The following is a 21,870-nucleotide window of genomic DNA, read 5'->3' on the forward strand; positions in this document are numbered from 1 at the left end:
CGACTATGTATAAGCCTATAGATGTATCAAATCTTTTCTTTTCCAAATATGCCATACAATGTTTATTTATTCTGGAAGTATTTTGCTCCAAGTATTTAAAATCCCGGGCAGAAAGTCCTTTTCGAATCTTACAAATTGTATACGCACTTGTACAAATAAATAAGTAGCAAGGCCGAACAAACAAAATTATAAGTCCTCTAAAATATATATGACGAGAGCAGTAAAGAAAATTGTCCTTCTCAAAAAAATGCTTTTTCAGTGCCGGAACGGTGTACTGGTTAGGCGCAAGATCAGAAGATGGTCGGTGGGAAAACTTCACCTGGAGCGATGGAAGCGCTGTCGGGTACAGAGGATGGCAACAGTATAACGAATCAGAGGAGAGAGATGCATGTTTGGGAGTTCAAGTAAGGACTATCAAACGTGATTTAGCTTCTCAAATTATGCTTTAATTTAGCTAACAAATAATAGTTTTGAATAATAATAGTCAGTAGAAAAAGGCGGAAATTTTAAAGATGTAGGGTGACTACGCGAAGGGTCGTTATTCCTTACATAATTTGAATTTCACCCTTTTTTCTACTGGAAATATTGGTTTTCCAGACTATACAAAATTTTTTCGCAATCTGAGATAGATCAAAAAGTTCGAGATTCGAACAGGCCAGTCGAGATTTAACAGGCATAAAATTGATACCTTCAATTTTTTGCGTTCAAGTCTTATGCTTACGTTTACATTTTTTGATAAATCACAGTCTCTTCCTCAAAAAAAAGATTTTATTTTCAAAATATTTAAATATATACATAACGTATAATGTTTTCAGTGGAAGTCATCTCCAGTCCCATCGCAGCCCAGCGGCCTTTTCTGGACTTTACACAAGTGCTCGGCCACGGGCGGCTACGTGTGCAAACGAAGACTCTCTGAGGTCATCGTCAAAAACAGGACTGTTGAAGGGTCGTCAGGTAATCCAATACGAAGCCGATCATGATCTTACGTCAATGTCCTACAACCATTCGCATTTTCCTGCTGGGTCTTTTACCTGCTACCCAGGTTTGCTTTTTAGGCATCCTTCTATTCCCAAATGCATTGATCCGGATAAATGTATGTCAATAATTCCATAGGAACCAAATATTTTGTTCCACTATTCAGTTGGTCTAGCGATGTATTGCAAAAGATTTTATATTAACCACACGTCTCTGCCGATGATAGTAAAGCTATTTAATTGATCCCCCTCCGTACCGTACCTATCCCTACCATTCTACTACAAGTTCCGTACCATTTTCAAGCTAAAGTACGAGGGTTTGGACCGCAGCGCGCACCGAAGCCATACCTCCCGGCACGCAGGGCTCTCATGCAATTCCTCTTAGCTAGCGTCTGATAATGGACGCTAGAGCCACCGCTTGAAGCTTTGAATTTCAACCTGGCTCTCAAGTTCTATAATATACATAATTACTGTTTCCAGGCACACTAACAAGTCCCGAGCACCCAAACCTGTACGACAATGACCTGGACTATTGGGTGCACGTCGTCGGGCCTCCTGATACCAGGCTCGTATTCGTCTTCCAGCATATCGATCTGGAGTTCCAGAAGGACTGTCTCTACGACTATGTCGAGGTAAGATTTACCCCCTTAGATTGTTACACTACACTTCTTAGAGAACAACTGTGTATTAGATTGTAGATGTTGATATAAGTTGTGTGCCATTGAAACTAATCTTAATGTAACTGGGGCTTAGGGACTTTAGGGACACACTTCGACCCATTGGCATCTCCTGTACCCTTCACTGCACCAAAACAAGGGCTTCAGCTCTAGCTGTAAGCTTAAAATTTCAGGTAAACGCATTCAACCACAGTCGTATCAAGCTCAGTGCATGGCATTGGCAATAACAAAGTGTCGGGATGTCATCATTAATGTGAAATTTCTATGAAAATATGATCTTCAATCTCTTGCTCTATTCAAGTCGAGCCACAACACAACCTTATCCGTAAGTTGGAGTATTTGTTTTAACTATTCATAATTGCTTGTTGATAGGCCTATGAATAAAGAATATTTGTATCTTAAAGCTTGGAATACTCGATCGTAGAACATGTTTAAGGGGGCCTGACTGTATAAAGGCTGCAAAAGTTACTACAAAGTTCTTGAAATGAGCATCCGAAGACAATTTGAGCTTTTATTACTTTTCTACAAGTATCTTGACAAATATTGTCGGAGAAACCCTTTTGTGAGAACACAGCGCTGAAGTTGTTTGAAAAGAAACTTCATAAAGTTTGTGTCATAAATGATATGATTTACGTGTTATTGACTCCTTGGCCTTTAGGCCTCGGCTTCCGTTTACACCGTACTATCTTCCACACCGTTAAATGATATTTCTTCAATCTTATTGGAAAGACAAGGTCCACCGACTATTTATCAGTTAGATTGTCGCAGTTAGTACGCTGCGATCAGCGTCAATTTTTTTGGGACGGAAATAAAGGCCTTAGATGTCTTTAAACAAAGATACGGCACACAAAACTAAGTGGATAGATATTTAATTAACTTAACTAGGATTATTCTTATCCGCTGGACCGTCGCATAAAAGTAAATTATAAAGCATGTCATTTCTATCTTTTGTATCCGCACCGCAATTAACTTTTGTGGAGCAGTTGTTATTGTGTTGCACAGTGTTGCTCAAGAAAAGTTAACTGCACCATAAATGAAACATCACTTTCTGACGCAAATTGTATTGATTTACAGATCTCAATACGTAGGTATTTTTGACGGCGGGTAACAATAAAAAGGACGAAGCCGTCTTTCTTTTGTTCGCTATGTGAATATTGAAGAAGAAGAAGAAAAATATTTAATTAGCACAATAACATAAACTTATAAACTAACCAAAAATTATCACACAAAATGAAGAGTTACGCGAAATGGTCCTCAAATATTGAACGTGAAATCCTTATTACTATATGTATTTAATTAAGTTACTGTCACATATTACGGAAATTAATATACTTACAGCTCCGGGATGCACTCAACATGAAGTCGTCGCGATACTGCGGAACCGTCGGAGAGACGAGATGGGTCGCTTCCAGCAACAAGGCTGTGCTGCACTTCCACTCAGATTACAAGTAAGTTATCCATCGTTACTAAAGTTGACACAAGCCTCATTAACTTTAGTGTGGAAATAGGTTTCAAATTATCTTACGTTTATTTATTTATTCTTTGTATGTTCCAGCACTCAAGCATCGGGGTTTTCCCTAACCTGGAAGGCGGTAGAGCTGCTGGGGTGCCCATCGCAAACCTTCACTTCCAAAGAGGGCGTGTTGCGGAGCCCACACTTTCCTTATTTTTTACTGCCTGACTTAGACTGCACCGTTGACATCTTAGCTCCTGCAGGTAGTGGATCATTCTAGAAATACCTATAACAGTTTTCGTGGCCTGTTAGGCGGTGACATCTTGTTACCTTAACTCCTACAGATATACGTTTAATGAACTCAACTATCATAATCGAACGAAACATCTACTATAGACGCAGAAGAAGTTAATACTAACCAGATACCACTAAATAACTAGAATGTTAACTTTTTTGTAAAGAAGATTGATGGAGTTGTGTTTTACCAGAAGTTATTTTTAATTACGATGAACTGGAAGACCTGCAATGACATCGAAACCAAGTCAAAAAGCACTTAAAATCTTGTTACAAGATTTTATAAACTGCACAGTAATCAAACGATGTATTTTTTTTCCTTTTACTGTTTTCGTAAAAGCCGGTCTCTACACAGTCTACAAATTAATCTCTCATAAACTTCCAGGCAAACGCGTCTTCCTAAATATCACCTACTTCAACTTCGGCTACGGAACGTTTGAGAAGGGCCTCCCGTCCAACCTCACAGACACCACAGACATCCCTGACTCCTTCCTCGAAGTCCAAGTGGACCTGCAGGACCAGCCCATCAGACCGTTCCTCAACCCTGACGTGTTCACAAGTGGCCTGTTCGTGTCGACGGCGGAGATGATGCGAGTGAGGTTCAAGACCGGGAGGAATGTTAGTGGGAAGGGGTTTCAGGCTTATTTTAAAACTGGTAAGTGATACCTACAAATGATACCATTTTTATAGCAAATTGCGCTAAAGCGAAATGCATAGATTAGTTGTTCGCTTTTTGCAAAAAAGTAAAAAATAAATAGTCTCTCTCTACCACTACTGTTCTTCCCAATCAAAAGCAAATAGTCCTCGTACAGACGGATATTTTAATAAACTTTACTTACAAGACCTTTAATAGTTCTTTCTGGCGCCACCAAAATATAGCTGATTCATAGTAAATGTATCTACGGAAGTGAAACTTCTATTTGATTTCCTATAAATGCTTGAATCTATAAATGCTGTTAATAACTACTTTGCTGACGTCGGGAAATCTTTAGCTGAAAATATCTTATTAAACAATACCCATCAACCTAATACAGTCAACCAACCGTCAAATCCCCTACTATGTTCTTTTGTGTTACTGGAAACGGATCCTAAGGAAGTTCATACCATTTTAATGAATCTCAAATCAGATAGTGCCCCTGGTTGGGATAACATTTCGGCAAAATTCCTAAAACTGGCAAGCAGCTTTATTGTACCCGTTCTCACCCACCTTTTCAATTTATGTTTTAACAAGGGTATTTTCCCAAATCTACTAAAGAAAGCGATTATAACCCCAGTATACAAAAGTGGAAGCAGAGATGAAGCAGCCAACTACAGGCCAATTTCAGTACTACCAGCTATTTCAAAAATTTTAGAGAAACTCCTCAATAAGCGACTTATTAATTACCTTGAGAAGTTCAATATACTGTCAAATTCACAATTTGGTTTTAGGAAAGCTATGTCAACCGAAGATGCGGTAACAACCCTTTCTTCTGTAATAGTAAATAAAATTGACAATAATCAAAAATGCTTAACAGTTTTTTTAGACCTTAAAAAAGCTTTTGATACAGTTTCTATTCCCTCTCTTGTTAAAACTTTAGAAAACATAGGCATAAGAGACATTCCACTGAAGTTACTTGAAAATTATCTCCAAAACCGCACACAAAGAGTTAAAATAGGAAACCACATCAGTGATGAATCCAATATAACATTTGGCGTGCCACAAGGTAGTGTTCTTGGACCAACCTTATTCCTTATTTATATAAACGGACTCTGTGACATGAAAATAAAAAATGGTCATATTGTTTCCTACGCAGATGATACCGCTATTGTTTTCTCTGGAGAAACATGGACAGATGTTAATAAATATGCCGAACAGGATCTATCCAAAGTTGCCCACTGGCTTAACTCTCGTTTACTTACACTTAATACTTCTAAAACCAATTATATCTGTTTCACAAACAATAAAAGGACTCAACCAAGTAACGATTTCAGAATCAAAATCCATTCATGCATTAATCCACAAAATTGTTCCTGTCCTTCTATTTCGAAGGTAGATAGTACTAAATATCTTGGTATTTTAGTTGACCAACGTCTGACCTGGCACCTCCACACTGAACTAATAATGTCCCGTACCAGAAAATTAATTTGGATCTTTAAAAACCTGAGACACATAGCCTCCAAAAACTTACTGAAACAGATGTATTTAACCCTAGCCCAATCTATTCTTACTTATTGCATACCAGTTTGGGGAGGTGCCACAAAAATGAAATTTCTAGAACTTGAACGAGCCCAAAGATTTCTATTAAAAGTAATTCACTTCAAGCCTTTTAGATACCCTACCACAGATCTGTATAAGCTATCCGACGTTTTATCTGTTAGAAAACTATATATTCTATTTACCACCCTAAGACTGCACAAATCTATGCACTTTAATTCCATTGTACAAAATAGAAGAAGAAAAGATAATATTATACCAACTACGTCTATTAACACTACCTTTGCGAGTAGACAATTCTCCACCAGGTCTGCAAAATTGTATAACTTCATCAATAGACAAATAAATATTTACCACTTACCTTATAATAAATGCAAAAAATGTATAATGGACTGGATAAAAAAGATGACTTACCAAAATATCGAAAACGTACTACTAAACATTGCTGAATTTGAATAAACTTACATACATTATATACACTCAATAATACGAAAAAGAAAGGACATATATCAAACACAGGTACACCAAACTCATGGTTTAATATTATTTCAAGATATAATATTTTTGTAATAATTTATTGTTTCATTGGATTTTATTACTTACAATTAAGATTTTTGTTGATCTAAGAAAAGAGCAGTACCTCTTAACACAGGTAAAGATTTACTTAAAAAGAGGTACTATACACTATATGATAACTGTAAATTACTCTTGATTGAATAAATAATTTTTAATTTTTTTTTTAATTTTTTTTATTTAATTTAATTTCCAGTTGGCACAGTAAACGTAACACACACCTTAGAGCTCCTCCACGTCCGCTCAGGCCGACTGTCGGCACCCAACTGGCCTCGCGCGCCGCCGCCGCGCTTCACTCTGCGGACGCGACTTATCGCGCCCCATGATCATACGTTATCTGTGGCCTTTGCCAAGACGATGCTCGCTAGTGGCGAGGAACCTTGGCCTTGTGGGGAAGGGAGAGGATGGATAGAGGTAAATAAAGACAGCAATACTGGTAACAATGAGCTTAGATCAGAATCTTTACGCTGCGCAGTGGAGGATCACGTGATTCATCGCGCCTCACGTTCATTCGTTATCTGTGTCATTTGCGAAGACTTCGCTCACTAGCGGAGAAGAATCGTGACCACCGTGGCCTTGTGGGAAAGGAAGAGGATGGATTGAGGTAAGAGAAAGATAGTAATATTGGTTCTACGATTGCATTCATGCTGCGCACAAGTCTCATATTTAGTGCCCCGTGGCCATACACTATCTTTGGCCTTTCGAAGACAACGCTCGCTAGTGGAGAGGAGCCGTGACCTTGTGGGAAGAGGAGGGGGTGGATAGAGGTAAGATAAAGATAGCAATACTGGTGGTATAAGACAGGAAGCAACATTTTCCGTCCCATGCTTACACATTTGCAAAGACCACGTTTGACAATAGGGGGAAGCCCTGACAGTGGATGGATAAGGAGTTATTTTTTTAATTGTCTTAAGATGGAATAAGCTCAAAGTCATCCATTTTATAGCTTTCCCATCGACAAATTAAAAATCTTAGTGTCTTCAGCTACCACTCCGGTAATCCTTCATCTTCTAGCATACATAACTGTAGCCGCCGTGCAGGTCAGGATGTCGACGACTTAAAAAAAACTTCGATTTATAATGAAGCGAAGTATAATCTTCCCAAAGGTACTGGTTTACAAGGGTTCTTGCCAAAACGGTTCAATGTAGAAAGTAGGTGTTGATAGTATGGAGGATGATGAAAGAGTGATTTGCAATATTTGACTTGATCAGTACAAAAGGTTTAGATTTAAATGCTTCCAATTGGCCGCGATACAGATTATGTGGAGCGCTCCTATTGGTGCTTTTAAAAAGCCTCCGAATAATAGCCGAGCCCCACGGCTGCGTTTAGCTACTGCATTGTTTTTTATATAATATTAAGTTGCAGTCGCAACATAACTATATTCAGGTTTTTCCTCCTATCCCATCTTTCAGGTGAAAGACAGCTACACAGACAACAACGGCACACAGTGGACGCTCTGCGAAGCGGACCGAGCGAAGCGAAGAACTGAAACCCCACTCGTGATTAACAGCTACTTGCACTCGCTGACAGTGACCCAATGTGCGGGGGAAAATGGCGTCCATATGGATGTTGCGTTGCTGGTTAATAAAGGTAAATTAGTAACTAAAACGTCTGTTTTATATTATAGTAGTTGATCTTATAGTAATAGCACGTCAGATTGACAAACGCGATTGATCTTTTAAGATCCTGATTGAAGCTAATTGTCAAGCGCAGTTTCGTATTTAAAGCTATTGCTGAGTATTTTTATATTTTCCAGATCCAGACTACCACAGTAAAATTCTACTGCTTTCCGAAGGCGAAGATACGAACATTGAATCCTGCTACCCAAACCCTTGCCTGAACGACGGGTTCTGCGCTACTGATGATACGAAAAACTTTTGTCAGTGCGCTGGGTACTATACAGGTCAGTATACTTTGCTTTTTTTTTCCTTTTCTTTTTTTTTATATTATAGGACATTATTACACAAATTGACTAAGTCCCACAGTAAGCTCAATAAGGCTTGTGTTGAGGGTACTTAGACAACGATATATATAATATATAAATATTTATAAATACTTAAATACATAGAAAACACCCACACCCACCATCAGCTTCGTAGGCAGGGTTACTACCCACTAGGCCAAACCGGTCGTCGGTCAATGCTTTTTAAATTGACAAAGATAAAGTGACCTTCTTCTTCAGCCTTAGAGCAATTCCACATTGTCGGATCCGAAATTGTATGTCAGATGGTTCACCATCTTCAAGGTATTTATACCTTAAGGGATCATATATAATTTTTTTGGGTAAAGTTGTCTTTTGAACAATAAACATATTACAATGATAAAATAAATATATTTATAAAAAGAAATACCAAGGATCTTTCAAATTATATTTTAGAAATAAGTATGATTCATCGGATGATAAATTTATCTTGAAAGCAGCTGTGCAGCTCTGTAAGAGATGTAAAATGAGTGTGACGTCATTCAAGGCCATGTTTCGCGCCTCAAGGCAATAGCATTAGCAGAGCCTTTATACTCAGTTTATCATTTCAATTCTTTAGTGATGTGATCTTTATCTCCAGGCATGTTCTGCCTCCTGAACGCCTGCGAGCGCTCGCCCTGCGTGTTCGGCAACTGCACACTATCAGAGGATTCGTTCCTGTGCGCGTGCGCGCGCGGCTGGCGCGGGCGGCGCTGCGCCGAGCGCGTGCGGCCGTGCGCCGCGCGGCCCTGCAACAACCGCGGCGCCTGCAGCGAGCGGGACGGGGCCTTCATGTGCCAGTGCAATCCGTCGTGGAAGGGAAAGAGGTGAGCAGATGTTACTACACCACTTTCTGGAGGCCCGCCTAAAAGTAAGTCTGATGCCCTGTGCGCTGTGAGAACGAACCGAATGAGCTTCCTGCCGAGGTTTTCCCGAGGGGCTACAGTATGGGGTTCTTCAAAAAAGGAGTGTACAGGTTTTTAAAGGGTCGGCAACGCGCATGTAATGCCTCTGGTGTTGCAGGCGTCCATAGGCTACGGTGAGTGCTTACCATCAGGCGGGCCGTATGCTTGTTTGCCACCGTCGTGGTATAAAATAAAAAAAAAGACTAGGTCTTGCAACAATAGGCGAGCTAATTTTGTGCTGCAAAATTGTGTAATAAAAAGATCATGTAAAGGTGAAAGGGATGACGAGTTTTTCTGACAGTATACCGTATACTCCTTCAATTCAGTGAAGATCTGGGACATGTCGTAAACACATCACTTTAGCAGTTCTTACGACTCCTCACCTGCCGGTAACTAAGCCTATGTAAGTTCAGTGTTTTTTGGGTGAAGTATTTAATTTTAATGATTAACGTTGCAAAAAATAATATTGTAAAACTCCCCTTTACAGATGCGAAATCCCAAACCCGACTCCAAAAATCGTGAGCCTCGGTGCCCGTATGATGCAAGAGCCGTTCTGGCTCGGTCTGATCGCCGTCTTCGTGGTCCTCGGAGTCATCGGCCTGGTGTGGTGCGCCAAGCGACACTTCCCTGAGAAGATTGAGAAGTTGTTAGCCGAGGAGGCCGATCGATGCGCGAGACGTAAGTGTTATAGGATTCTGGTGTTTATGTAGAATGGTAGATTGCAGAAATTTACGAAGAGTCCTTGGTATCAAGGCATTCGGATTCTATTGGGCGCATTTTCTAAAAAAAATGTATTGCTAATCTGTTTTGTATGTGAGGCCAAAAGTAATTTGAACATTCTTTTATTCCAAAAGATTTAATTCTTGATTAGAATTTGTGCTGATTCAAGTACACGTGGAATTCAGGATAAACATGCCATTAGACATAGAATCTGAAATACGATACCAAAGAATCAAGCCACAGACTTGTGCCCAGAACACAGAATCTTGTTTAAGACAGAATTCTTTGAATTGTGTACAAGTGTGTCTACAAATGAATGTCCTCGTAAGGTATGTAGCGGGCGAGTTTTGTATCTATGACACCTATAAATGAAGAATTACTGGAAAATACTTTCCGAAAATTCTTACAAAACCAATTAATGATTGAAAATTAAAGCCCGTATATTTGCTAATTTCGCTCCGATCTAAATCAAAGTTGCTAGCTAATATCTTCATGGAAGACATAACGGAATGTACATTCAAAGAATTTACAGCGGGTACAAAACTCGAGCGCGCATCTACACACATTATAATACTTTTCAAATCTCATAAGCACACAGTCAGCTTGCCTCAGAACCACGACTGTAATGACTTTTCGATACCACAACGTAATAGCATATTTTCGCTACTCGATGAGCTTCGTTGATATCCTGTTTTGAACGTTTTCTGATTCGCACATCACACGGATGGTAAGGACACGTATTGCCTTTGGCGTATCTTCTTGCTGTATGTTTAGCTTGCGGATGCAGAAACTATTTTTGATAACTTTTTTAGTAGTTAACTATTATGACTTAACTATTTTCATTTCAATATTTTAGTGAAATCCGGTAAGATCATTTAAGGAACAACAGATAGTTTACTTAAGTTTCCTTAACATCAGGTAATGTTGTTACGGATTATAGATATAGGTAAAAGAAGTTTAGAGACACAAAAAGTAGAGCAATTTATCATAAGTTGTCGTCTTATCCTATCCGTCTAAAACATGGGTGAATTCATAGAGTTAGAACTTTTTAGTAATGTTTCTGGGATCCGTAAGGAAACACGGTTTTTTTAACTTGGTGCAAAGTGTATCTGTATTAAATGTTTTTATTTCAGGGATATTGTTTTTGTGCTGTTTTCCAAATTTGTAATAAACTTGAATATGCTACTACGAAAAGTATCATATTTTGTTTTCCGCAATCCATAATCTTTTTGTAAAATTTTCAAAATTTAATCTTAAACGTGCTACTTTCTTAAGGAATGCTTAACAAAACATGATACTCAGGATTAATTATATGAATTCCTTCTGAAGATACAGATCAAATAATTGGCAGAAAGGCTTACAAGTTCATGTCGCTTTGGATTGCCAAGTTAAAGCAATTGTGGATGGCGATGGGTCTGCTAGACGTTGGAGTGCCTGGACAATCATGACATCTTTACTCCCTTCATAAGCGTTCTAAAAATAATTTTCACATTTTCTTCTTCTATTCATTTAGAGGCTATCTTTATATCCTGGTCATTTCTATAGTGCTAATTTCATTTCTTATCACTATCTTGTCGTTAACTTTTTAATTTGTTGTCCATTATTTTTATTTTTAGTTTTTTCAACATGTCTGGAATCTTTTAGCCTTTGGTCAGATTCAATTTAAATAATTGACCAATGAAACATCACAGGTACTCTAACCTTGATGTTGTTCTAAAAATTTTAGTTCTGTGCATTCTTCATTTTCGAAATTCATTATTTATATTCTCAAAAACCTCCCACTAATCTAAAACTAGCAACGATTGTCTTCGCATGAAACTCTGGCATTCCTATATGTACGGTAGCGCGCGCGGGGCGTCAGCGGTACGCGGCCGTGCCGCAGGCGGAGTAGCGGCAGGCGCGTGGCGACGCGGCGGACACACGTACGTTCGTAGCGGTAGTTCTGCGTTTCACTGACGTCTTCACGGACGCACGTCCGTTTACCGTCCGGCGTAGAGACAGGAGACGTTTGACGACTGATGCAAGAGCTACCCCAATGCCTGGCTTAAATTCAAAATTTATCCTTATTCAAGTACTAGTACAGAAAACTGATTTATAAAGACGTACAGGGTGAAACAATATTTTATGGGTCTCATTTTGACAGATGGACTAGATGCCACTGCACCGATCTCTCGAACAATGTGTAGGTATGTTGAATCGATGCAAATTACCTATATATATTATTTCGTCACTTAAAAGAAAACTTTCACGAAAAACTAATAGCAATAACTGATTCATCTGTGAAAGTGATACATTTCGAAACATTGTTGTTCTCCATACGTCGATATTTTTCAGTAGTCGGTAGTACTATTCCTCAAGAGCTCTTTCTGAAGTCTGATTCAATTAGTGCTTCGGACTGACCATCAACCTGAGAGCTCCTAGACACCCTCAGACACATGGGCCATTATTCGGCGTTCCAGCCCTCTCATTTTCGTGAATATTTGGACAAAGCGACTGTACATTTTGATGGCATTTCCAGATATTTAGCATAGGTAAATACTGTGCAACAGGCCACTGAATAACAATCGGGTATCAACGAACGCCAATCTAAAAATAAAAAAATGTGTCTGGATTCATCATCTCCACACATTAATTTAATTTCGATTGCCATTATTTATAAATAATTGTCACCTGGCTAAGACCAAGGAGGCTAATAACTGGAAGAAGCACCAAAATTAACTGCTGATTACACAAAAATACAACCACGAAAGTGAGTCGGAACAAATGCCTTAATAACGAGCCAATACAAGTAGACGGACAGTAGCGGCAGGCATTAGAGTATCTAACTGGCAAACGTTGTCGAAGGTAAACTGTCGTCGGTGCACCGTCAGTGGTCGCCCTCCGACACGGCTGCCGTTGTTCCAGCGCGGCCGGAGCCCCGGACGCTGCTGACCCGGCTCGGCATCCGGAAGCCGTCCGTGTCCGCGCCGCACCAGCGCGTCCGCGCCGCGAGGACGTTTAGCTTGGACGATCTGTTAAAGCCGCCGCCAGGACGTAAGGAGTGAACGCGCTCCGCTGCGATAATCATGCATGATCATGTTTAGCCCATATCTATATTTAAGCATACCTACACGAGACTGCTTTGAGTGGTGGAGACTGATCATTTACAATAATCTTCATAAAGGAGGAGATTCTCCATTCGCCGGAATCATCTTTTATGTATGTTCCCCGATTTCTCGAGAACGGCATGACCGAAATTATTCTTGATTCTATCTTGTATCTAAATAATGTTGGATTATCCACGAGAAATCGAGGAAGCTCCTCAAATATTAATGACACATCTACGATAGTGATTTGGCTATTTTCGGAAAGCTCCATGTGAAGCTGATATAGTTTTTTACCCGAATAGTATGGTAAAACCAAAAGGAAGGATTATGATTTTATTAGTTAAGATAAAATAAGGCTTCATTAATGTGATTCCACATGGAATATTAATAAATGTAATTATGATAAAAAAATACTGGCATGGTAGCCTGATTTGTATAATCGGGTCTTGATAAAGATATTTGTAGCTTTCTGACTAGTATCATCTTAGAGAGGCATGAGACTGGTTTTGGTTTAAGTGATGAAGACCAAGAGGTTGCGGCGAACAACACAATCATTAATAAGAATATGTAATGGTGTATTGAGAAATTATAAGTAAATAATCATGAAACGACAGTCTAACCTAACGATATCATTGCATGTTCATTATGATTGTATATGTTTAAAACAATCAAAAAGTTTAAATATTTGTAATGAAACAGGTAGTAATAGATAACTATGACAATTAGAATCCATTGTTAGAATCGAATCAAAATAGTTAAGAACTTTCTCGCTAGAACACTCTTAAGGTGATAGAATTTTTAAGTTTATCATCCCTTCAATTCCTACTCATATTTACATGTTATTCTTTATTATCGGTCTAAAAACCGAAGCCAAATTTTACATAAGACCGATCTAATATTACACGCATAGCCATTTCATCCATTGTACAAATCTTCATACTCCATTGCAGACGTCTCAACATTCTAGGATTTTCAAATTCCATTCATGTGATCACATACATTTGGTCAAATCGTGGCGGAGCGTGCGTTGTCAAGCACTGGTTACTGCTGTGAACTGCTACACTTGATGTGGAATGCTGACCAATATACTCGGTCGTTATGTGTGCACCCTGACCTTGCACAAAACTTGTAGCTCCTTCTTCCTTAGCACCTTTTTGGATCGTCCAACTATCATCAACAACCTTTTAAACATCAATAAGTTCCTCCTTTTCTTTTAAATTGAAGTAACATCACAAATTGTATCTGATTGTCTTTCTTACTTCATTGTCTATTTTATCAATAATGTTACTTATTAAAGTACATTCTTATTGATTAATAGAAGGTTGTTGATCTATCTATGTGTTGTATTTTGCTTTCGCATGCTTACTGTTACAACTTTCTGCTATTAAACTTTTCGTAACATTTCTACTTCACTTAACTCCTGAACTTAAACTAAATCCTCTTCAGTAGATCCAAAACTAAACAATAAACACTAAATTGGCACGAAACCCTTTATAATGGCTTCTATAGATGCACTTGATGCATGAAAAAATACCCCAATAAAATTTTTAAATTCTTATCGAGTAGCTTTTAACAATATCGATGTTGTACCGCTTCTAGAAATAAATACTATACCTAGTTATAAATACTATATCGTTATTTTTCTACACAGCGTCTCCCTCGCCGCGCAAGAAACGAAATAATTCAACACCAACGAAGAAAAATGCAGCAGAAAAGAAGCAGATACTTCAGCAGCTCATAAGTCCAGCTACGGCTAACGAGCACTCCAAGAAAATTAGCATGGGAGAGCTAATACAAATGTCAGAGAAAAGGACTTTAAGTACTGTTGAGAGCGCGCCAGCATTTATGGAGTTTAGTGAAAATAAAGAGACCTCATTCGCTAGTGAGGCTTCAAGCCCATCAACATCGCCATCGACTAGACACATATCAGATCCGAAGTTAGAAAAGAAAGTAACGTTTGCCCGACTCCTTAACAGAGTATCAGCAGAAATGAGCTCAAGCTCCGACGCGGATATGATGAACACGATAGCAATTCCGATGGCGGTGATAGCGGATAGGGGGGTGAGGGCAAAGGCATCAAGTACGCCGCCATCACCGGGGGTGGAAGTGCGTTCACCGCACAGCACGTCGAGCAACCAGGGGAGTGATTCTATGTCAAGTTTGGATTTAACGCTAGCGCATGCTGCTTTGAAAAAGTATTCCAGGTAAGATCATAGGTGAATATACAATCAGAATTACTTATGATGACTTACAATTTAATAACTTTAGAAAGGAACTTTTAGAAATTTAATTTGTTAGTTGATTTGGTTTCATATCCATTGTTTGTTTTATCAATCGCTGTTGTCAAGGCATTTGTTTCTTACATATCCTATAAATATTTTGCAGCCATTTTCTAATGTTAATTTAACTTCATATTTGATTTTTTTTCTGTCTTGACATCGTATATAATAAATAGTTGACGATCATAATATAAATTCATATAGATTAGCTTGAAATAATTTATATTGTAATTTAATATTATGAAAGAAATAAATCTAAATCTAATATTAATCTATTTCTTCACGGTCTTCAGAAAAAAAAATACTTACTTATAGAATGACGGATAATTAACGTTGTAAATTAATAATAATAATTTTGGTGGTAACTATCGATGATTTGATTATCTGTCTTTTAGTTTCTTAATAACTATCATTATTATTTTATTGTCAATAATTGAACCATTATCTTGTCTTTAAATAAACTAATTGAATTATTGTCATCCTGCACATTCACAGAACCCCAAAAATCTCAAGTGCCGATTCCATCCTCGCGATGTTCCGCAACTTCTCCACCTCGGCCGCCATCATCTCCCGCGCGTCGTCCGGCGGGATCTCGGCGTCGAGCACGCCGACGGCGTCGTCGCCTCAGGACGACACCGTGGACGCCGACGACGTGTCGCTCGCGTCGTCGCTCGTGCCCTCGCTTGCGCCGGACTCGCCGATCGCGAGGCCGCATAATACTATTGAGATACAGGTAAAGAATGAAGAAGTATCACAGTCAAAGCAAGATAACTCTGCATGGCACTTGCAATGGCAAAGTGTGGAAATGACATTATTAACGTCAAATTCCTTCAAATTCCGTCAAAATCCGAACGACTTCTATTCAAGTCAAAATTAGCTTAGACGGATTCTAGCTTAACTCACTGCCCTCTTATCTTTATTTGATTCACCTTACAAGTTATTTAAGGGATAGGTGTAAATAATACATCAAGTATAATAGTCAGACTCAAGCATCATTCATGTAATTTTTGAATGGCACCGGTAGGGTAGGTTGACATAATTAATCGAACTTTCGAAAACTTTATTGCAAGGAGCTTAAAACAATGGTATTGATGATAGCAGCGTCATGGTTACTTACCAGCCTAGCTACCTACATATCTGCCAAGTAAGTAAGTACGTGATCGGTGATACACTGATATTATTCAGTGGCTGCGGTCCTGGTGAGCTTTTTATTGTCTCTTTAAAGTCCCCCGTTCCAGCCAAACAATGTTATCCTAATATTTCTACTTTTGTCATTTCAGGTACTAGACCCGCTAAGCGCCCACAAGTCCTCAGGCTCCGGCAGCAACCTCCTCCACCCGCCCTCCATCCTCCTAGAAGTCCCTTCGACCATCAACAAATGCCTCTCGCCTATCCGCGAACTGCCAACACCTTTACCTACTCCGCTGCCTACGCCTTTGCCTACTCCGCTACCGTCTCCTCGGATGCCCAAGAAAATGGAGTTGGATAAGAATGAGATCAGGTGTATGTCGCCAAGTGAGGATGAAGATGAGATTCGACTGGAGAAGCCGGAGAGGCCGACGTCTGGGTTGAGATTGAAGGTACTAGTCTTTCTTGACCACATAAATGCCATTTTAAAAGCATCTGAATCTCCATACAAATTTTAGCTGCGTTCATAGTCCATAATTTAATTCACCATTAATTCCATTAACCTCTCTCTCAATTGCAAGACCTACCTATTTAACCATCATTAAACGAGTTCTAGTTTTCTAGTAATCTATGCTAATATAAAACAAATTTGCAATTGGATGTTACTTTATATCGAGCAGAATCGTTTTTTAACAGTCATTTGTTTTTATGTGTTCCCGATATTTTGGCACAATCATTAGTCACATGTTATTTTCTCGAAGTAACTGAATAGTAACTAGATTATTTAAATTACCAATCGAAATCGTATATAAAACTTGTTTTATTTCCACAGCTCCGCCAACCAGCGTTCAGCTGCGACACCCCCACACCCTCCACCCACGTGACAGACTCACCCAGCCCTAGCTTCACCCACAGCCAAGACTCAGAACGAGAAATGTCCTCCCCATCCCCTGCACCACCGTCCCTCCGAGTCCCAGTCCTCACCATCGAACGACCATCCCCAGGCTCCCCACCTCCCAGGAGAACACCGCCCCATCTAGAGTTCCAACCTCCTCCTTTGATAACAGTCACTTACAACGCCAGCGAGGAATCCGACGAACCTTTATCACCAAGACCACCACCACCAACTATGAACATGTGTTACCTCAGCCCATTCTCAATGTCTGCAAGAGGAGAACGAGCTCCATCAGAATCCAATCTTTCCTCGTCTGGGTATAGCTCCATGGCTAGTCCAGGCCCATCGAGATGTGGCTCAAGTAATCCGTTATGCCCGTCTGAAATGGAAGATCCTGGCTCAGGTGGGGGACCGTCTTGTTTTCAAAGAAGGCGGCCGTTAATGAAAACTAATTCGAGTCCAGCGTCGTCGAATGATGACTCGAAAGAACGGAGACGAGGACGATCTGACTCAGAGACGCTCTCAGACGATCCATTGCTAGAATCTAATGATGAAGGCATAGGGACAGATGAAAGGGTAGACGATGTACCGTCCAGCGCCAAAGAAATGGAGACCCTAGTAGTTTTGAAAGAATTAGATGTGCCTCAAACATTATGCTCCCCAAGTGGCGTTACTAAATGCTCCATCGTCAAATGTTTGAGCGTAGAAAGAGGGTTAGATGAGAAAGCGAGTCTACGCCCACCAACTTTACTTACTGATCTTACCAGACCTTTAAGTCCTGTAAGTTCTCGAAGCGAATCACCCTTAAGCGACAAGGCAAGCTTAGGTCACTTTTCACCACTGTTCTACGGGAGACAATTGCCTTTTACCGATTCTGATGGACTCTACGACTTCCCAAGTTCAGAGTGTGTGAAAGGGACAAGCTGTAAAGGAGGTACAAACACGCAGAAGAAGTCTGGGAGGAAACGAGATAGAAGAACGACGAGGACGGTGTCGCATGAAGCGACGGGAACGACCAAGTCAGCACTGCCACATATGCCGCATTCCATGCATAATCTTTTAGAGGTAAGTAAACTACATTAAATACTTCGTTTTAGGGCTCTGAACCTCAAAAGGAAAAACCGGTCAAGTGGGAGTCCGATTAACTCGCGCACCGAGGGTTCCGTATAAACTTTCAATTATCTCTTGTAACAATAGACACGAAAGGCTTTCGACCAGAAGGCATAACAGCGCCATCTATCGGTAAATTGGCTAACTAATGTGCGCGACTTGTGTGTATGTTGTTTTTTTGGGATAAATCTTTATTATGTGAACCGATTTCAACAATTATATTTGAAAGGAGGTGTCTTAAGTAAGTGTAATCTCATAGAAATTTCAACTAAATATAACCTCCAAAAGAGATTAAATTGCAAATAAATTTAGAAAATGTTTTTTGGTGATTAAAAAAAGTTTTCAAGATAGAGGTATGATTATATTTTTCCTGTAATATTTATGATTATGTAAAAATTGGATAGTTTTTCCTTAGTAAACTTCGGAGAGAAGGGGGGGATAATAAAAATCTTTTTTTACTATGAATAAAAAATTAAAAATTGTTTTGGAATGTTCAATTTGAGCTCTTTCAAATGATACCCCACTTGACCTAGTAACTAGAGTTCGCAATTTTGCCCCCTCTTCATATTTCCATAGTTAATAAAAAAAATAACAGTTTTAATGTGTCTGGGTTAGAGTGGTTCATAACTATTCCAAAATTAAAATTAATACCTCTTCTCGATATATTTAGCAATGTGACAGACGAACAGACAGACAAAGTTGGTACGGAACCCTAAAAACGTAACCCTTATAGGATCACTCTATTGTCCATCCGTCTGTCTGTCAAGACCCTTTCGCTCGGGAAGGCGTGGAGGTATCTAGTTGAAATTAAAACCTCAAGTCTACAATTCCTTTAAGCTGTGAATAAATCAAACTGCTGCAAAAAACGTATATATTTATTTCGACACTCTCAAGGAAATCAAAATTTATACGAGTAGGGTGCTTCCCGTTGACCTAGAACTATGAAATTTGGCAAGTAATATCGTTTTATACTGCAAGGAAAATCTAAAAAATATAAATTTGTAAAAAAAAACATGGATCATGTACCTACGGAACCCTCGCTGGGCGAGTCCGACTCGCGCTTGTCCGGGTTTTTTTATTTTTTTTGCGAATTGTTACAGTTCGCTTAATGGATGTAGGGCGAAATCGATAGGATATTTCGAGGGTTTTAAAATTGTCCAACCATACTTGGTGTGGCAGTTACCTATCTCAAGCGATCTTCTCTTCTTCCTCGCGTTGTCCTAGCATATTGCCACGGCTCATGGGAGCCTGGGGTCCGCTTGACAACTAATCCCAAGATTTGGCGTAGGCACTAGTTTTTACCGAAAGCGACTGCCATCTGGCCTTCCAACCCAGAGGGTTAACTAGGCCTTGTTGGGATCAATCCGGTTTCCTCACGATGTTTTTCTTCACCGAAAAGCGAAGCTTATAAAAAAAAGTCATTTATTGTCATTTGTCATTATCCTATCCTACCTACCTAACTCAAGCGATACTCGAATAAAATATTAAAATTAAAAATTAAAATTTATTTATTTCAAGCTATTTGGCTCATATTTGTACAACATTCAAAACAAACACACACATTATAATAGAAATAGACACTAAAGAACACTACAATATACAATAAATTTACAATTTATAATAATTATGCCTATGCCTATGCTATGCTATACTGCTAGCCGACGCCTGTCCTCACATGCCTATCACAACAGTGGGTGATGTAGGGACAGTCGAGCCGGTCTGCAATCATCGCCAGGACAGTGTTAGAGCTGGCACGCACGCGCCGCACCAGCGCGGCGGCGCGCATGCGCATGGAGGCGTGAAAACAGGCCGTGCGGGCCCCCGCAAACATGCCCGAGGCACTGCAGTAGCGGGGCAGCCCCACCACTGCCCTGAACGCGTTATTGTACTGAACGCGGAGCGCGTTGTACGATCTCTGCGTGTAGTTTGCCCACAGTCCGCACGTGTACAGCGACGTGCAGTACGCCTTGAAAAGCGTTATCTTCACGTCCCTACTACAACGAGCAAACCTGCGAGCCAACATATTCGCTCTCACGCACAACGCCCTCCGCTCCCGCTCCATGTCGGCATCATCCTTGAGGTCCGCAGTAACAATATGCCCTAAGTACTTAAAACTCTGTACTCTGTCTAAGAGTGCTCCGTTAAGGCTAACAGGTGGTACGTTCGATAGCTTGCTATTGCGGGCCTCAAAGACCATGTATTGGCTCTTCGTCACATTGTACCTCAAGCCGTGACTCACCGCGTACCCCTCACATATTTTTAATAATCTTCTAAGACCACAGACTGACGCGCTCAACAGCACCATGTCGTCTGCGTAACTTAGATTATTAACGCAAACTCCGTCAACCTGACATCCGACATGCTGCCTGCTTAGCGCCTCAATCAGGTCGTTCATGTAAAGGTTGAAGAGTGCGGGAGAAGTCAGACCACCCTGTCTCACCCCGCATTCCAACCCATACTGATCAGAGATTGCTCCCGCCCACCTGACAGCGTTGACCTGATGTCCATACCAGTACTTAAGGATATTTATTAGTTCTAGCGGTAGGTTAATTGACTCGAGCTTTTTCCATAGCACTTCGTAGGACACCAGATCAAAAGCCTTAGAGAGGTCAAGAAAGCATGCGAATATCGGGGTCTCGCGATCGGTATAATATCTGACGGTATGCTTAAGACACAGTATGGCACTTTCTGTGGACAGGTGAGGCCGAAACCCAAACTGGTTATCGTGCAGCTTCAAGTATTTGCCTAACTGTATATTAAGCATAGCGTCAAACACTTTTGCAATAATCGTCGCAAGAGAAATGGGCCGGTAGTTACACTTATCTGTCAAATCTCCAGTTTTATTTTTCACTACCGGCACCACTATCGTTTTCAGCATGTCTGTAGGCAGATATGAATGACTCAAACACAAATTATAAAACATAGCTAGGACTCGTGATATGTGTGGACCAGCATGCTGAAGATGCTCGATGCTCAGACCGTCGTGACCGGGAGATTTGCCTCTTGAGATCGACTTTATCGCATTAGCGACATTTTTGGCTGTAAATCTTGTCCCTACTATGTCACTTATGGTTCGAGCACCGGGCGTCACACGCATCGGTCCCAGCGGTGATCGTACACGAAAGTGGTCCTTGAAAATGTCCGCTATGCCCTTTGAGTCACTCACCCCGTCAATACTCACCGGAAGGCCAGGCCGCACGTTCATCTTTTTTGTGTGTTTCCAAAAACCTCTAAAATCGCCTTTAGAGTGTTGTTCAGCTAGGGCATCCATTTTTAGCTGATCTTCATGGTTTTGGCACCACTTTAATCGTGATTTGAACACCCTACGACTGTCACACATCTCATTATATACTTCACCAGATCTAGGCTTTCCGCAAGACACCCATTCCACAAATTTCAACCTAGCCGCCCGATGAGCATCAGCCACATGTTTATTCCACCCCACCACACGCTGACCTTTACCCCCCCTACCTCTGCTACCCCTCCCACATACTGCTGCCTCACACAATGCTGTTACAATATTTTTATACATATTGTCCAAGGTACGCCTATGAGTCACATCGCCACAGTAACAATCTGCACATTTAGTAAAATCGTTATCAAAGTCTATAAATCTCAATCT

At 40.2% G+C, this 21,870-nt stretch overlaps 1 protein-coding gene and 1 long non-coding RNA gene across 4 annotated transcripts in view; one reads left to right on the plus strand and one right to left on the minus strand.

Moving 5' to 3' along the window:
• Positions 1–21,870, plus strand: part of LOC133523223 (uncharacterized) — a 524,757-nt gene that overhangs the window by 494,143 nt on the left and 8,744 nt on the right. For 2 of the 3 annotated variants that reach the window (XM_061858700.1, XM_061858701.1), the window contains 16 exons: positions 260–404; positions 816–954; positions 1,455–1,606; positions 2,990–3,099; positions 3,207–3,367; positions 3,784–4,053; positions 6,362–6,579; positions 7,578–7,755; positions 7,922–8,068; positions 8,727–8,952; positions 9,518–9,708; positions 12,595–12,783; positions 14,488–15,040; positions 15,611–15,848; positions 16,396–16,695; positions 17,076–18,203. In XM_061858700.1, the coding sequence (XP_061714684.1) occupies positions 260–404; positions 816–954; positions 1,455–1,606; positions 2,990–3,099; positions 3,207–3,367; positions 3,784–4,053; positions 6,362–6,579; positions 7,578–7,755; positions 7,922–8,068; positions 8,727–8,952; positions 9,518–9,708; positions 12,595–12,783; positions 14,488–15,040; positions 15,611–15,848; positions 16,396–16,695; positions 17,076–18,203 (4,345 nt within the window). The remainder of the gene's footprint in view (positions 1–259; positions 405–815; positions 955–1,454; positions 1,607–2,989; positions 3,100–3,206; positions 3,368–3,783; positions 4,054–6,361; positions 6,580–7,577; positions 7,756–7,921; positions 8,069–8,726; positions 8,953–9,517; positions 9,709–12,594; positions 12,784–14,487; positions 15,041–15,610; positions 15,849–16,395; positions 16,696–17,075; positions 18,204–21,870) is intronic. The other variant, XM_061858702.1, reaches the window with a different exon arrangement.
• LOC133523241 (uncharacterized) overlaps positions 1–21,870 on the minus strand; it is a 321,866-nt gene that overhangs the window by 231,738 nt on the left and 68,258 nt on the right. The gene's annotated exons all lie outside the window — the stretch shown is intronic.

Source organism: Cydia pomonella, chromosome 12, assembly GCF_033807575.1.
Source record: "Cydia pomonella isolate Wapato2018A chromosome 12, ilCydPomo1, whole genome shotgun sequence".
NCBI lineage: Eukaryota > Metazoa > Arthropoda > Insecta > Lepidoptera > Tortricidae > Cydia > Cydia pomonella.